Raw genomic sequence first — 17856 nt, 5'->3', positions numbered from 1 at the left:
CCAGCCTCTGATGGGGCCGAGGAGAGGCATCCCTGCCCCACAAGGAAAGTGTTGAAGGAGAAGCGTCTCCGGTGCTCCAGTGTCACTCCTTTGATCTCTGGCAGGCTCTGCAGAGATCCCTTGGTGACCATGAGAGCGACAGCCAGGGAGGTAACGGGGAGAAATGGGGGCTTGGATGGGGCTTGTGAACCTCACGTGTCCTTGACACACGAGCCAGAGTTAAACTGTGATTGGAAAGCTGGACGGGGGGCGGAAATGTGAAGCGTGTCCTTCCTGCTGGCCGCCCGCCGGTGCAGCCGGAGGGGCTGTGCGAGCCTGGGGGGCCCGGCAGCTGGGAGATGGGTCCTGCTCCGCTCTTCCCGGCCCAGGTATGGGGGTGCAGTTCCCCGGGGGGCGGTGGGAGGAGGAAGCAGAGTCTGTGCTGAGCACACTGCTGAGCACGTTTTTCCAGCTGAGCGGCGGCGTGTGCCGCGCTCCTGCAGAGTGACTCTGCAGTCTGCAGGGCATGGCTGCGCCGGAGGGACCCGGCAAGGGGGGCTCTTATCGCTTCTGCTTTCCTGGTAGTCATTTGACTTCTTTGACTCGCCTGCCGGGACAGAACAGGGGGTTTTCAGGGCTAGATAAGGTGGCTTTTAAGAAGTTCTGAAACACTTGAGAAAAGAGCTGAGTTTTTTCCTGACTAAATATGTGGGGAAACAAGTATGAAATTGGAAAAACCACAACAATGAGGAAAGGGTAGAGTTTTGTTGATGGGGGAAAGTAAGAGAAAAGGTGTGTGGGGAGATTGGTGTTTTACTTGCTTGGTAACTCAGAGATGGGTATGTTGCTAAATACTGAGCACTGTCTTTAAGCAGATTATTTGTGATATATATTCGGCCTTCACACTAAGTCACACTGCCCTTTTTTTTTTTTTTTATTAAGACTGTGGTTTTGAAAGCTCCTAGTCAGTGGGGTAAATGAGTGATTAATTTACCATATCTTAGTTACCAAACTATCTGGTCTGCACACTTACAGATGACAAAGCTAGTGATAGAATAAAAGAGTGAGAACTTAACGGTTTATAAGCAACACTTAAATGTTTGATAAGCCAGCATTCACTTCAAACTACAGGAAATTAATTTCTTCAGATTCTCCAAGGTCAGATCTTCCTTTTCTTTATTTTATTAAATGTTACAAAAGAACGCTGAGTTTATTCCTGCAAGACCCTTAGGATTCTTTTGTACCTCCGCTGTAACCAGAAGGGTTGCACTTCCAGATAGTCACAAAGTCTGTGTCAGCTCTCCTGGCCTCACAGAATGGGCCTTTGAAAATAAAGACTTGACCATAATAAGAAATAGCAATGCTCCTGGCCTTCTCTAGCACAAAAAGAGATACCTAAAGGAGTGGCTGAAGCACTTCGCTGTACCTGTGTACCTCCAGGGCTCTTGTTGGTAGGTCAGCTGCAAGGCTGTGCAAGTGGGCAGGTAAAGGGAAAAATAGAATGAAGAATTAAGTGTAAAGAGTGACAGCAGTATGCAGGATGCTGACAAAGTATCAGCAGATACTAAAATGTGGAGTACTGTATCCAAAAAATATTGTTGGGAGGTTTTACTCTGACTGAAACAGAAGCGATGGGATATTTGTGCACGAGGTTCCGCCCAGCAAAAAAGAAGAGCAAATCACAGAGGTGTCTCCACCATGTGCTCAGATGACAAAGCAGGAGACTTCACGGTCTGCAATCGTATTGAATTTCATTTCCCAACTCCCAGCTCAACCTTGAGAGCTCGGGGGAATACCGACTATGATCTAATGCATCTTTTGAGTGCTCAGAAATCCTCAGCCACTGTGGAGGGTCTTGCACTGATCTGAACAAAAGGGGACTTTTCTTTTGACTTCCCAGTCTGAGGTGAACTCAACTCCCTGCTTGTTTGTTTTTTTAATTGGAGAATGATAGATGTGACATTTGCACACTGTGCAGGGAAGAATTTTCTGTAAATGACCCATGATTTTAAATTTTTAAACTTAAACGTGTAAGAACAACTGTGAAGATGATTTGGAGAAGACGTGGCAGATTACAGCGAGATAACCCTCTTGTTGGAGTTGAAATCTGAGTTGATCTAACTGCCAGCAGAGAAGTGGAACCAAGCACAGTTGGAGTTCGGAGGGCGATTGGAAAGGCTTTGTGTTTGATTAAAACCAAGCAGATAGCCCGGACCAGAGGGAGGGAACATCTCAGACTGTGGGTCTGATGATTTGTAATTCAGTTAAGAGATTTAATTATGTTGTCTTCACTGTGCTGCCTTGTGTATCCTACATCCCCCCTACTTGGCCCTCTGCCTACAGCCCTAAGGTGGAGAGAGCCTTGCAATTTTCAGTTCCTGGGGTTTTCAGAGGGATTTATGACATCCTTGACTGATTTTATGAGGCTTACCTGTGATACTGGTGGTTTTGAGGAGCTGGGGTGGGATCCCCTTTCTTGGAGAGACTGGATTTCTGGCTGCTGTAATGGATTCTCCTCTGTAGAGAGAAGGATCTGTCCTGCCTGCTGCTTATTGCACTGTCCTTGGGCAAAGCTTGTCTGTGGAGGATGAGCCTACCCTCGATATGCACGCAGATAGTGTGACAACCCTTTCAGAGGGAAACACCATCCTATCTCACTTTCCACAGTATGGGATCCAGTTGGCTTCTGGGCTCCACCAAAATGGTTCCTGTGTTTCAACAAGAGTCTTTAAGGCATGTTAATTTTGCTTGATTGTGCCTGAAATTTTGCTGCCTGTTCAATATCCGGTGTCTTAAAGAGCAATTTGGGGAGGATGACTGTGATCATTTGGCCCAGATTCATGTAGGATTGGTCTCCTGGAAGGCTGGAGGTCTGCAGTAATGTCACTTCAGGCTTACTGGTGAGTAAAGAATGTGAGGCAGAGCTGGGTCACCAGCAGCTCCATGGGAACGGTAATTGAGCACCTTTAAGGTGCCCTGTACTTCCTCTGCAGCTTCTTGTTCGGTTCATGATTAGGAATGTTGGGACTCTAGCTTGGAGCAACAGTGTTTTGCTGCTTCTCCATTTTGGAGATGAGGGAAGGGGTTAATAGGAGAGAACACCCAGTGTTTGTTCTCTCCAGTGCAAGCACTGATAAGTGGATGGGAGAAAAAACAGCCGTGACCTTCCAGTTATTCCTTGTGTGCCTGTGCACATGTGAGTGTTGGATTCGCAGGACTGTCTGTTTGGACAGTTCTCATTTTTCTGGTCAGGCTGACCAGATACATTCCTCAGAACCCCGCTGGCATCTGTGGTGCTCAGAGAAGAGACCTGGACCCTCTTCCACAGGGATCTCTGTAAGGTGCTTTTGCTGGACACAGTGCCGGTCCCACAGTGTCAGCCCTGCTCTGTCAGTGCTGCTCCCCTTTGGCCTGGAGGAGACTGAACATCAGCATTAAGGTACTAATTTAGTGTTGGTGTGAAGTTAAAGTTATGGAGCTGTCTCAGACAGGTAATGCTCTGACTTTGGAATAGGTAATTTTTTCTAGAGGTGTTTCTCTTACAGCTTGGTGATGCTGGAGGTCTTCATTCCTTTTCAAGTACGTAAGATAGCAGTGGCCCCACAGCTGAGCTTCACCAAACCCACAGGTGCTTATACACTGAAAACCTATTTCAAGCATTTGTTTCCATGTGGTTTGTGGGAAATTGATGTTTAGAGCTCACATTGACTGTAGCTCTTGAGCTGGTGTAGGTGATGGGGGTGTCTGAGAAGGAACCAAACCTCTCCTCTGAATGGAGAGTAGAAAACCACTTACCGGGGTCTGCTAGTCTGGATACCCTTGCGGAGGAATTGATGTGGGTGCTGATAAACCCTTGGGCAGATTTTTCTTTCTCTTGCACAGACCATAGGTGGTGTCTTAGGACTTAACCAGCATCAGGTTAGGATTGATCCATCTGTCTCAAGCTTCAGCTTCTCTTTGAGGGGGGGTAAGGATACTTCCTACAGTAAGTTAAGAGGCATGGGAGGTGTTTGCGTGGACCTGGCAGCTGGATAGGGTTGGGAAAATCTAAGTGGCTGAGAGCTGGACCCTCCCCGAGCCTGCTCAGCAGGTAACAAAGGAAGGGAACAGGAAGCAAATGAGATCTCGGGAGTGATTTAATTGGCCATGCTAATCTTTGGGTTTGGGGTTTCTTGCTTTGCTACTTTTTCCTAATAAACCTCGCCCCCTTCTCTACTGAGCATTTCTTTGAAGAGACCTCTAACTGCCTCGGGAACCTGTGCAGGCACTGCCTTGGCCTCTGAGGATGATAGAGGTTTGAGCTGGAATGTTGCGTGGGACAGGGAAAAGATTCAAGCACCACTGGTCTCTTTGCAGCACATGCTGGACTGTGTAATTTGGACTTTTTCCCTCTCTGGATTGTCCCTGCTGGGCAGCAGGTCAGGAGGAGAGATACCAATCGATCCTGCCATCCACCAGCACTTCCCTTCCCAGTCCCTCTCCTGGGCAGCCAGCACAGCCCTGCAGCTTTCGAGCCATTGTGATCGAGTTCTGGTCACGTCTCTGCTGCCGAGTCCCCGCGTGACCTTGGAGAGGTCATTTTTTTTGCTGACGTCCGAGTCTTTTGTCTGCAAAATGTGGAGGATGATTTGGTTACAACTTCACGGGTCGAAAGCCAGAACAAATCAGCTGGTGTCTTCCTGTAGCAGTGGCAGTGTGGATGAGCCCTGTGTCCTGCTGGGAGCGGCTGAGGAGCTGGCTGTCATCTCCGCTGGTACCTTTGCTCAGCACACCGGTGCAGTGGTACCAGGCAGCGTGCTTTGGTGACTGGCAGGTGACATAAAGTACTCTGAGGTCCTTTTCCCCCCAGCTTGGAGAGCAGGAGGGTAATTGGAGCTGGTTCCTGCTGGTGCTCCGCCTGCGGCCGCGCGGCCCCTCGGCAGTTATGGCTGCAGGTTGCTGTAATAACGAGTCAGCGTTTCTCTTGCGTCAGGGATAATGAGCTGCTCTTCAGCCACTGCCTCCTGGGCCCTGCCAGGAGGAAGCAGTGTCCATGGTGGAAAAGGGGGGCTGGGAACAGGCAGTGGGTGGTGGAGGTCCCTTCCCAGCTGTAGCTTCTGAGCAGGGAGAAGATGGGCTTCCTGTGAGGGTATTTGGATTCAGCACTATAAGTGTGGCTGGTGGAGGAGCCCCCTTGGCAGTGTGCTTCCACAGGGAGTGGGGGGAGCAGTGGAGGGGAAATGGGGGCTCACAAATGGGGTAACCTTCCTGGACCTGTCCCAGATACCTGAATAGCAGCAGGAGCCAGATAGCCCCTGGGGAGGGGGTATGTGTGTGGATGCATCAGCTTTTCTCTTTAGATGCCCCATTTTAGCATACGGGCTCCTCCTGCGTGTAAAAATACCACCAGGCAAAAATTGAGATTCTGTATCCACCCTCCCAGCACCACCTAAAATCAGGACAACTGCCCTCAATTTAGTTATGTCTCCTGGGCTTTTTGTGGAGCAACTCTGGGTGTTGCTGCTCAGAGCAAGCACCCCTGTACCACATCTGCACCCTGACTTGGTGGTCCTGAAAGGGGCTATTTGTGCCCATCCTGACACTCTGCCATGCACCCCCTTGACCTCCTCCTGCTCACTCCTTCCTACACCTCCCTTTCCTGAAAATGGGAAGAGTCGTGCAATGTGTTTTCTGTTGAGATGTTGTAAGCTGTGTGGATACTGTACAGAGCTGAGGAAGGATGGTCAAGGGCTTGGGAAATAGCTGGCTCGGCAGAGACAGTGAAGAGATCACTGGTTCCTGTGGTGATTATAATCCCTTTGTTTAGTCACCAAGTCTTTCTGATTTTGGGCACATGCTGAGAAACCAAAGTGTCTGCATGCTAGAAGGGGAAGGAAATGTGAGACCATAGGGCCCAAATTTCCTAGACCTTCTCATTTGCATTATGATAACTGTTACTTTTTGCTCCTTCCCCCTGGGCTGACTGAAGGCTATTTAGTGTTGGCCTAGCGGGGCAGGCAGGGCATGGCTGGGAGGTGTGATGCAGGCAGAGGCAGAGCTGCCTGGCTCCCACATAGGGACTGCCCCTCCTGGGCAGGTGGCTGATGGGATGGTGAAGAACTGCTGTGGAGCATCGTCCTACAGCATCTGGCCTTTGTTGGGATACCTGGCATCAGGGTGCTTTGGGAGGTAGCAGGTGGGAAAGCAGGGTGTGTGGTGGCAGGAATCGGTGTAGCTGGTTTGCTGGCTTCACCTTGCTGTGTTGGGACTTCCCTTGTCCAAAATACCAGCCTGATCTCTGTGCCTGGGTCTTTTGTGTTTGATTTTTAACCTTGGGAGAGCTGGGAAGGGAGCTGACCTGGACAGGCAGCCTCAGTCCTGCAGTGTACTAGACAGGCTCCTTGGAGAGCAGTCCGAGGGGTTTATCTTTGCCCTGCTGGCCACATGTGTTTCTGCCTCCTTCCCTACCATGGCTTTCTTGGGAAAAGAAAGTGCTGCCTGATTTAGACTTCTCTTGGGCACCTGAGGTGCTGCCCTTAATTGGCAGGCTAATTTTTAATCTAGTCACTTGTGCTTGCAGGGGAAAAAGGTGTCCCAAAGGGTCGTTGTGCCTGACAGTCCCTGACCAGCCCTGCCTCAGATGTGTACTCCCAGCAACCCCGTTTTTAGAAGTCCTGCAGACTGATTGCTCTGTGCTTCTTCTCAACAGTGGGGAAAACTTCCTACAAGCCCAGAGTTCTGGATCTCTGCTCTGGAGAGCTTGGAGTCAAATCTGTGTTAATTTTAGGTGTGATGAGTTGGACAGGAGGTCTGACCACTGGATACAAGTGTCATTCCTCTGCAGGAGTTGCACTGGCAAACCTCTTGAGGTGAATGTGAGCTGTATCTGCCCTCGACCATCATGTGTAGTCCTTGAATTCTACCGACCTCAGCCACTGAGGAGTTTCACTGCTTTTCTAGTAAATGTTGTGGCAAATCTGCTATTGAGTTGTGGCTGAGCTCAAGAGGAGCCAGGTGAGCCTTTCTGCACATCTAGAGCCAGATGGGGCAGTGGGGGATACAGCAGTGAGATGAGAGGAGACCTTGAGGGAATGCAGACTGGGAGTTGTGGTGGTGGCGTGACTGACAGGAGATGTTGCTTAGGGGTCACCTGCAGCTGCTGCCTGGTTTGGTGGCAGTTGTGGTTTCTAGAGGTGGGTTCTAGCCTGGACCTCTTGTGAGTAGTTGGTTCTGCTGCAGCGTGTGTTTGAGGAGTTAGTTGGACAGCCTAGCAGGAATGCAGGCTGGAGAACTGCACCCATTGGGGTATGGCAAGGGCAGTGATTGCCAAGGCCTGTAGTTCTTGGCTGACACAAAGGAATTTCTTTTATCAACCTTTATATTGTTATTATTTTATTTTGCTTTTTGATAACAGCTGATATAGCTGAGCGAAACAGGTGGGATACCAGTGGGTGCATTTGGGTCATGGGCTGGTGGAGGATTGCAGTAGAACATGCAGTTTGCAAAGGATCCAGACTGGTGCTTGGAGGCTTTTCTGGATGTGTTGGATTGGCCCTGATATCATGCCTTCAAATGGCCACAGACCATAACTGTGTAATGTCTTGATTTAGGGCTTTTTGCTCCACTTACTACTTCCTGCTCATACATGGGATGAAAGCATCCCTGCCTGAGGATGCTTTGAACATGGTGCGCTGTCAAAGGTAAAGAAATAGAAGTTCTCTGTCTGTATTTTTGCTGTTTTGGCATTGGCTGAGCCCAGGCCAAAGAGCATTGCCCTGTATGAGGGGTAGTCCTTGTGACTTTCCAGCTGAATGTGTGTTTTGGGTAGCTGATAAGCAGGAGCCAGGGGCCTGCCCCTGTCCCAGGAGACCTTGCCTTGCTGGCAGCTTCCCTTCGCCCTCCTCTTCCAAGATCTTGAAGAAAACAACATAATGTATTGCTCTCTCAAAAGTACTGTTTTCATAGCTTCTGGGGGAGCCTTTATTAACAGGTTTTCTCCGCATACAATGTCCTGTGTGCTCCTCAAATGAAAAATCTTCCATCTGGTCCTTCCCAGCTACTTCAGGAAACATCTTCCCAGCAATAAATAGGGTCCTTCAAGAGAAGGACCTGTACCTCTAACTGGAAAGAGCGTGGGGTGGTGGTGAGGTTGAATAATCTGTGTCAGGGTCTTAACTCCCCCAGACTCCACAGCAGGCTGTGCTTGTTGACAGGGACACCTGAGCTGGGAAGGGGAAGGCATTCTTCTGGGGTGGTGGGTGATGTGCCAAGGCACTGGGTGCCCGTTTGATGATGATTGGGTGCTTCTGGCTGCCTGTTCTCTGGTGTAGGTGCTGTGTTAGAGCCTGGCACAGCTGCTGATGTCCCTCGTGGCTGCGAAAACCAAGGACCATGAGGAAAATGCTCACTTGGCTTTTGCCTTGACTTCCACCTGTGCTCCCTGTTACATGTTCTCTGCAGGTTTCCATCTGATATTGCTGCTCAGGGGGAGTGTGGGGGTGCCACCAACTAGCTCATTGTGTGGATCTTTGTACATCTCAGCAACCTCTTTTATTGCTCAATGCTGTGTGTTAGAAGCCAATACAGAAGGTTATTTATGAGAGCAATGTGTTCAAGTAAACACAGACTCCTTCAAAATCTTTCTCACAACAAGTGGTTGAATTGAGGTGGGTTCCAAGCTGGATTGATGTTTAACTTGAAATACTAAGAAAATACTTCCTCTATTTAGCTAAAGCAAACAAATCGAGAGAGGAGACCTTTTAAATATGATTCGCACTCCAGCTGCAACCAGTACTGATTTTTTTTCTTTCTTTTTTTTCTTTTACAGATATATTTCCAGCTGACAGCCAGTCTGGTATGTATTAAGTAAAAATGGAGCTCTTCAAACCCTCTCCCTTGTCTTCCCTGCACTTCTCTTTCTGCAGAGCCAGCACTAACCAGATACAGAAGACTGGTAGAAGAATATGCAATGGGCATTAATTTGAAAAAAAAAACAACCATAAAACAACAAACCAAACAAACCAAAACACCCAAAAACCCAAGCAAAAAAAAAATTCTTAAAATACAAACCTCTAATATTTTGGCCATTCCCATGTGGCAGTGACATCTTTTATGCTTTCATGTAGTGATGACTAAACAGCTAGAAGGTTACTTTCCTTCCATACATTTTAGCTTAGCAAATTTGGGTTTCCAGGGTGAAAGAGTTTGGGAACTTGTTGGTCTTGGTCATCAATCATAATGGAAAAACATTGACGTGTCAAGATGGAAATATAATTCAGACTTGCTGTTGTTTATATATTACTTGTGTGCAGCTGGATGTGTCCATGAACCTGAAGATGTATGTTTGAATTTGCAGTACTTTGGAAAGATTCAGACTTTCCCTGTATTGCTGTTAAGGACAACAAAAATACAACAGTGTTGCCATCAGTGCAAGACCAATGAAAACTTCCTGGCCTCAGTAGGGGTGTGCACATCGCTGGGAAGGATGGAGCAGAAATGGATTGGGGTCCCTGAGAGGGAGGGAGGCTGCTCTGGGTAGAAATCCCAAATCAGAAAAAGAGTGTAGCCAGTATTGATGATCTCAGTTCTTGCCTTTCCCAAACTACCAGAAGGTCTTCATCCAGGTTAATGTTGTCAGAGTGCCAGGACTGAAGAAAAGGTTTGTGTTTTACCCAGTGATACCGAGATCAGTCCATAAGATCTTGTTTCAGATCTGTAGTGCCATGTGGAGATATTCTGTAGCAAAGCACTGGGGATGAGAGTCAGTGCCTGGCTTGGCTTTGTGCAACCCCAGGCACCTCTGACCTCCATCTTTGGCTTTGCATGGGATTACATTTCACCAGTTCATGGATAGTGTGAGGATAAATTGCTGCTGATTGTGGAAGCATTGCATGATCAGGATTTGGAAGTATGGGAGTCAACACCACTGTCTTAAAGCTGAGTTCAGTGAAAGAAACTCACTGGTTTAGAATGGTGTGGTGTAACATTGGAGACAGTGTAATTTAACTTATGAATTGAACAGAGGGCTGGGAGTTGTGGATGTGTTTCCAGAGCCCTAGCCAGCTAATGAGGCTGTGGTATATAACTGAATCCACTGGATTAAGGCTTTGATTCCACATTTGTAAGTCTCAGGATTTTCTTGCTTTCATAACATGTGTAAGAGTGACATATTAAGACTGGTTTTGAAGGAGCAAAGGTACGTTCCCATGTGTTGAGTTCATAAGAGGCTTTTCTCCACCCTGCTTAAGGTCTGTCTTTGTTGGGTGTTGGATTTTGTCTGCCTGTGCTGCAAAACTCAGAGATGTCCTTTGCTTGGCACAACTCCATCCTCTTGTTCTCCAGCTGGTTGGGGACCTCCAGGGTGGGGCACAAATGTATGTCTGCAGCAGATGATAGTGCTTCAGAAAGTCCATGTTACATGTCAATAGTGTTACAGAAAACGTTACCTGCAGAGCTTGGGGCTTTTTTACAATTCTTTATTTTTTTAGGAGATAAGTGAAAGCTCAAACAGGATTCTTCTTTACAGTAGCTACACAGGACACTGTATAGTCTTTCTTCAGAAAAACCTTCTCCAGGAAAACCTTAAAGCTGGTGCCATGCCTTTTCTTCCCATGCACTAAGCTTATCTGGAAGCCCTGGTATCTCAAAACACAGTGAAGTGTGAGCAGAGCAGGCAAAGACAGAGCAGCACCTGGCACCAGAGCTGTTGTGCACTCCTCAGGCTGCTGGGTTTGACTCCCTCACCTCCCTTTCCTTGCTGAGGTTGTTGAATGAGTTAATTTGCTCAAGTCTGTTACTGCAAGTCACTGGGACTCCCATACCTATGTCAGTGCCTATTTTTTAAGGTTGATCTTGTAAGGTCAGATGGGTCTGTATAGGCAGTTTCCCTTCTGAGTGAAAAGTCTGTTGTTCTTCCTCCCAACGAAGCAGTTAGCAGAGTGATGGAGGATGCTAAGTTGCAGTAACAGGGTTGAGAATTGCATGGGTGAGGAGCCTGAGCCAAAAATCAGCCGTTTTGTAGGCACAGTAGCTGTGGAGTGCCCCAAAGCGTGTTCCTGCTTGTTAGTGATGGATGCCAGAGGCGTCCTGCCCTCAGCCTGGTGTCACGTGTGAGCTCTATGGAGGTGGAAGGGCAGCAGTGTTTGTGTCCTGGTTACCTAATAGTGTTTGGAAATACAGTAGTTGTTGGAGAGAGGCCTCTGACTTTCTTTCTGTCTGGCACAGCAGTTCCTTGGTCCTCTCCTCTCCCGCATCCAGCAACTAGGATTTGGCATCAGGAGAAGCCCCTTCAAACCATGTGATCTGGAGTTCACATGGAAAGCTGAGAGACTGTAGCACCCTTGAGAGATGCAGGGCTGGGCTTGGCAGGGTGGTGGCAGGGCAGAGGGACACTGATATTCCCCACTTCTGCTGTTGGAGTAGAACCGGGGGAGTACATTTGCAGCTGAGCTTCCTGTGGATGTGTTTGCCCTGAACACCAGACCCCTCTCTGAGGTGGCTGATGCTCCACCTCTGCCTGCTACTGTGTGTGGTGGTGAAATTTGCTGCCTGTTCTGGAAGGGAATACTTCTGTCACTTCAAGCAGATCTCCTTCTGGCTTTGTGTGCTGTGCCTGTGCCCTCCGGGCCTTGTGTGCCACAGCCAGCCCTCCTCCTCTCCATGCTGGAGGATCCCCAGACTTTTTAGTCTCACCTCTTGAGGAGCCGCCTCTGGGTGGTTTAATTGCTTTTCTTTGACCATCTGTAACACTGCTGTGCCCTTGTTGAAATCCAGAGACCAGAGCTGACTGCAGGGTGCAGTTGTGGATGTGCTGGTGTTCAGCAGAGCAACAATTGATGCTCTGTCTTGGTCTCACTACTCCTGATGACTTCTTTTAATCTGCTGCTGCACCCTGACCTGTTCATTTTGTATAATTGTCAGCTGTGGCTGGGATATCTTTCTTGAGTTATAAATGGCCCTTTGAATTAAATGCTGTGAAGTTTTCCATAAAGAGATGAGGGTGATGTTACCACTGCAAGGAAGTGGTTTTTAATCCTTTATAAAGAAAAGGAAGGGAGATAGATCTTTAAATGAGGAAAGTGCTGTGTTGCACTCTTTTTTAATTGGGTATTCCTGACTTCTTTGGGAAGACTGATTTACTGGGGTGTTTTTTATGCTATGTATTGACACAGGGGAGGCAGCCACCTGTAGCACTGAAATTACCTGGATTAGAAAGAGTGGTTTATGCACCAGGATCAATGTGATTGAGCACCCAGGAAGGAAGTTGGCAGTTTTTTTTATATCAAAGTTATTCAGAAAATCCGGAATTTCTCTGCGTCTGGCTTAAGGTGGGAGGCACAAGTGAGGATGTTTTATTTTGTGCTTGGACAGCATGCCCTGAAATCAGCTTGGCTGAGGTACAGTAATCCTTAAGTAGCAAAAAAAGAAGCCTTTCTGCTTGCTCTCAAAGATAGCAGGGATATTTAAGTGCCTTGTCATGGTTTTAATGCTCTGGATTTGCCAGCTGGAGGAAGCCCCCATACCTGTGCTTAGTTTAATCCAGGTGCTTATGGGACTGTAAGATTTTTCTCAGCTCATTTCTGGAGACACTTTGCTTAGCAGGTGACCTAGGTCTGGCCTCTCTGAATTCCTGGGAGCGTTTGCTGCACTTGCTCTCCTGCCTCCAAATCTTTCCTCCACCCCAGGAGACAGGGCTGGATTTCTGCCTGGTGGTGGCTCTGTGTTCCTTGGCTTCACACGCTGAGCTCCTGCTCAGTCTCCTCATTATATGCAGTCAGGGAGGGAGGTCTGCAGCTGTCCTGGTGCAGGCTTTGAGGGCGAGGTTAAGTGGTCACTGCACAGGGGACACTCTGGTCCTACTGAGATGGCTCTGCAAAAGCAGCCAAAGTCAGTTACGGGAATCAAAGCGGGAGGAACTAGGAATGATGTTACTTAAATTACGTCACAGTTTCCTTTCTAAAAGCCCCTTTCTTTGAGATGACAGGTTTTTCCAGAGGCGTATTTTGTGCAGAGGTTGCACTTTAGCCTTGTACGACCCCTCACCCCCTCCACTGGCGCAGTGGGAGCTGTGCAGTCTCCTCACAGACAGTGTGAACGCTTGGAGCTGGAGGGTCTCGCGGCAGGCGCTTGGCTCTCGATTCCTGTCTCTTCATTGTTAAATATTTACAGTGAGACGTACCAGATGCTTCCCAGGAAGGGTTTTGTCAGCTTCCAAGTGCCCAGATGCAGCTGCAGAAGAGGCTGACGGCCATTAAAGGGATCATGTCAGCACGACAGTGACCTTCTCTCGCTCATGCTGTGGGTGCCACGGGTTTTGCTGTCTCAGTGGCCACATTGGGATGCAGGCAGAGAGCACCCCTCTGCTGATGACAAGAGATTAATGATGTCTGGTCCTCAGGCTTTTGTTTTTCATCTCCTTTGAAGTTGTTTCACTTCAGTGGCAGAGGGAGCGGGTGATGCTCTTGGATTTTGTTGCTGCACACTTTTTCTTCTGGGACTGTCTCTCCACAGCAGTGGTGCCCATGTGTGACTCCTGCATGACTGCCTTGGCTCCCTCTCTGTTCTTGGCATGACAGTGTCTGTCTTGTTCACCTATCCACCCTGTGGAGAGAGGGGTTGGGCTGATCAGGGAGGCAAACTCCCATCACCAGCTCTGGACATCACCAGCCCTGGGCACGCAGACTCCAGCGGCTGGAGCATTGCTGCTGAATGCCACTGCTGTGCTGGTCTCACTGGTCAGGTTTCCAGTGTGCCTCCTGCTTTCAAGATAAGGTCCAGGACCTTGGGCTGGGCCCTGTTTGTGGGCTTTGGTGCTTATCAGCTTTTGCTGCTGACAAGGTGACCTGCTGTGCAGCACTGAGGATGAGGAGGGAGCGTCCCCCCAGCCTGGGCCATGTGCTGGTCTGGCCCCCCCCTCCCCCCAGGACAGCCTGTAGGTGCACACAGGGCTTGCTCCTGTCTCAGTGTTACAGCTGTGATGGACGAAGAAATTCCCGGGTCTCATGGAGGTAGGATCTCCAGAGGTGGCAGGTCTGCTTCTCTGGGGGAGGCCAGGGAGGAGCAGCCTCGCTAGGTCATCGTTTTTCCAACTAAATATAGTTGCCCGTGCTTTCATAAGGTCAGGATTTTTGTATCACGTGACTGTCTTATCCCGCCCGCCCTCGGTCAGAGTAGGGGATCGTGTGTCTGAATGGGTAATAATTAACTGTTAACTAGCTTTTCATTAGAGCCTGGCAGAACAGGCAGAGCAGTGCAGCAAAGGCTAAGGGGAGCAGGAAACTGCTCCTGGTCCCTCCTGGAGGGTGGACACCCCCTTTTAATTTGCAAATCAGTTGTCCCCAAAGGTGAGTGGGTTGGGTTTTCTATTGTGTTTTATAAGGAGTTGCAAGTCTTGCCTTGTGCGTCTGTCCTTGCTGTCCTGTTGTTCCTGCTCGTGTCACCCCTCCCTTCCCCCACTGTGAACTATCAACTGATCTCTGAGCTGGATTGGAGGAGGGCCTGACCCTCATCTCATCCAGGGTTTGGCCTGCCTGCGTGCCCCGGGCCCCTGCAGCCTTGCCTCAGGCGCCCTGCTCTCCCAGCGCTGAGGTGTCCTTGCTGTGTGGAGCTGCCCCGAGTGGCAGGTGGATCAACTCGTGCCTTTTCTCAGGGGCCCAGCCTGTCCATGATGGACTGACACAGTGTTTTCCCTGGAGCGCCGCTGGCTTTTTCAGCCCCTCTCCCTGAACCATTTAACCTGGCAGAGTGTTTGCAGGTGTCCTTGAAGGCTTTTCTGTCTTCCATCCTGGCAGAGGAACTGCTGGTTACGTGGTCTGCTCGCTGGACACTTGTCTGCACCAGACAAGCTTTGTCAAGCACTGATGCTGGAGTAGCCTCTCCGCAGGGATGGTGGCGTGATGGGTGCCTTTTTTCCCTGGTCAGAGAGAACAGGGTGGCTCGGCAGCTATGGGAGCCTGAGCCAGCCCAGCTTCCTCATTTTGACAGTTTCTGGAGTCTGGTCAGCTGGGTGACCTTGCCTGTGTCCCCTGTGTGATGCCTCTTGGTTTCTGGGAAGCACTGGCTTTCTCAGCAGAGAACCCTTAGTTTAGGACTCATCTTTTTGTAGAAAACTGGGGAGGAGGGAGGGTTTCATGTGCTGTCTCATTCTGCATGTGCCTGGCATCTCGGGGATTGTGTGCAGCGGTGTTGAGCATGGATCGTGTGTCAGAAGTTTCCTAGAAATCCCCTTCAGGGAAGAGCATTGCTTGAAAAGGCGGTGGAAAGATGTCGCTTGCCCTTAAAGAGAGTTCATTTGCTACCTTTAATAGTGGCTGTCTGTGCCAGGAAGAATCCACAGTGCCCTCACTGACAGTGTTAACGTTAGAAATGCCTGTCAGCATTTCTTAAGCCGCTCCTCCTGGAGTGTAGCTTGGCCACAAGTTGAAGCATTTCTGTCTTGGGTAGAGAGATGCAGGGAGGATGATCATGCATTTTTGGTAAGTCCAGACCCTTCCTGTCCCCCGTTTGCCCTGGAATTAAAAGTCAGACTCTGCAGATCACTGGTGTGTGCAGAGCTTGTAGCAGCTATGTGCATTTAAAGGAGCAGTGCTGTTCCTCAGCTCCCCGTGAGCAGGGCTGTGCTCTGTCTGAGCTCCTGCTCACTCTGAGGGTCTGTGCAGGTCTGTGCTGCCTGTCTGTGCTGTCGGCAGAGATTGGCTCTGCACGTGTCTTGAGCTGCTTTACCTCCCCTTGTTCCAGGGATTTTGGAAGTATCGACTGAGGGATGTGAGGGCTTGGAGAGCTGGGATTATAACTTGTGTGCCCACACTTTCAGCCTGTGACAGAGGTGTCCTACCTGTACCTGCCTGTATCCTGGCCTCTCTCCCTGCACTTTTCCAGGGCAAACTCATGGGCTCCCAGAGCTGCCTAGGACACCCAGGTGGGAATGTTCTCATGCTCTCTGTAGAGCTGTCAGATGCCCTTTTTGAAGTTATTTTTAGAGAGTGATCTTTGCAGCAGTTGCAGAGCTTACATTGCAGGGAGGTGTAGGCAGCTCCTTGCTTCCTTTGCTGTTACAGTAGGGCTTGTACGGTGGAGCTTCTGCTGAGGAGCTGTAGAATATTGCTTGGAATGCTTTCAACCATAGTGCCTGCAGCTTATCTCCTGCTCCAGTGGAACCAGCTTCCCACATGCTTTACAAGCCTGAGTCCCGCTCAGCCATGCGCTTTAGGGATCCAGTCTTCTGCCTGGTCCTGACCTTGCCTGTACTAGTGCAGCTTTTCTTGCATGTGCAGGAAACCTGTGATATTGCTGAAGTGTTCCTAAGTCTTGCCTTTGTGAACAAGGCTAAATGCTTCTAGCATGAGACCATGTCCTGCAAGTGGTGGGACCAGCTGTGGTTCTCTGCAGTCCCCAGGAACAGGTGGGAACCCCTGTTGTGGAGACACCAACCTCCTTATGCTGGAAGATGTCCTTGTGATAACATCTCATTTAAAGTTGTCAGAGAACTCCATCCTGTGCTCCCTTGCTTTCCCCCTCCGTGCATGCACACACCTCCAGCTGCCACTGCAGTTTGGTGGGAGATAAAGCCATAAAATGTTTCAAACCTAGAGGAGTTGCAGTCTGTGTGCTGAGTCTGTCCTGAACCTTGCTGGCTTTGTGAGCCTTGTGATGTCTTCAGCAAAATGTGAGCATGCCAAGCAGTCAGTGCTGTAAATCCCAGGCTTTTCCGCTCGTGTGTGGAGCTGCAGTGACAAGCGTTACTCATGTCAGTCTGGCATTAGCTCTGACACACGGCTGAGGCGGTGCTGGGAGCAGCTCCTTGGGAGGCAGGCAGAGGTAGAAGCTGCTAATCGGTCTCGGGGGGTATCTACACCTCTCTCTGCACACAGGAGTGCTACCAGATCACTCCCTGGGCAGGCTGAGGCCCTCTCTCATCTGCTTGTCCTTCCTGGCCCCTTTATAGGAAGGATATGTTGCCCAGCGCTGCTGCCTTGCTGATGCAGAAATGGGTGCAGCACCCACAGTGGGCAGACAGTGTTTGTCTGTCCCTCAGGGCTTCTCTGCCTGTAAGTTCAAGGGGTCCTCTTTGGGATGGAGTCTCAACAACAAAAATCTTTGGCACCATCTGCAGCTGGCGAGCTGCTGGTGGGAGGGAAAGGTCACATCTGGCCTGCAGGACTGATCCTGCAGATGTCTCTGGAGAAGTTGTGCTGTTGGTGGGCATGAAGCTCAACAGCTGTGTCCTCTGATGGCTTGACCAGGCTCAGACTCTGAAGTCATGGAGCTGAGTGCATGGACAGCAATGAGTGCCACAGGAATGCCTCCGAATCCATGTCTTGCCCCTGGTGCTGTGCAGGTAAGGCCACCCTGGGAGAGAGCTTGCTTGAGGCCTGGAGGAGGGACAGGTTTGGTACTCTGAGTTTCCCATGTTGGCAAGGTGAGGATACACCTTCGGAGCTGTTATCTGTTGGCTTTTGAGGTCTCCTTTTAGGCCAAGAAAGGGATTTTTGCAGCCACAGTGGTGTCCTGGCAGGCTTGGCTGTGGGTGACTGCCTCTGCTGGGTCTGTCTTATGGAAGTTGCTTTGCAGGTTGGTGCTGTCCCACCACATCTTTCGTGTGTGTCAGTACCCCAGGAGGGACTCGCCTGCCCTCCTGGAAAGACTCTGAGGAAGCTGTCTCCAGGGGAAACAGTTAATCTCAGGCTGGTTTTCTCTGTCCAAACAGTGAGCATGGATATACCAATAGTGTGAGCGAGCAGAGGTCCTCTTGATTGTAAGCTGTCTAATGGTTTGTCTTTAGTCTTCTCAGAACTTGTCATACCTGGCTGTCAATTGGTTTCTCAGGAGGTTAATGCAGTACCTTGTCCTTGCTGTGTCATTTTGACTGGGGCACTATTCCCCCTCTCACTTGCAACCTGC

General features: G+C 49.6%; 1 protein-coding gene across 5 annotated transcripts in view; it reads left to right on the top strand.

The window, feature by feature from the left end:
- Window positions 1-272: 272 nt before the first annotated feature.
- The window catches only part of LARP1 (La ribonucleoprotein domain family member 1), a 34698-nt gene continuing 17114 nt past the window's right edge, over window positions 273-17856 (top strand). For 2 of the 5 annotated variants that reach the window (XM_027682384.1, XM_027682382.1), the window contains exons 1-2: window positions 15383-15431; window positions 17199-17293. In XM_027682384.1, coding sequence (XP_027538185.1) covers window positions 17230-17293 — 64 coding nt within the window. In that variant the 5' untranslated portion in view covers window positions 15383-15431; window positions 17199-17229. Of the gene's footprint in view, window positions 369-8785; window positions 8813-14216; window positions 14301-15382; window positions 15432-17198; window positions 17294-17856 lie in introns of those variants that run through there. The other 3 variants (XM_027682385.1, XM_027682383.1, XM_027682386.1) reach the window with 3 other exon arrangements.

Source organism: Neopelma chrysocephalum, unplaced genomic scaffold, assembly GCF_003984885.1.
Source record: "Neopelma chrysocephalum unplaced genomic scaffold, ASM398488v2 Primary Assembly neopelma1_63, whole genome shotgun sequence".
Lineage (NCBI taxonomy): Eukaryota > Metazoa > Chordata > Aves > Passeriformes > Pipridae > Neopelma > Neopelma chrysocephalum.
The sequence above is the reverse complement of the archived record's forward strand: the minus strand, read 5'-3'. Positions and strand labels throughout refer to the sequence as shown.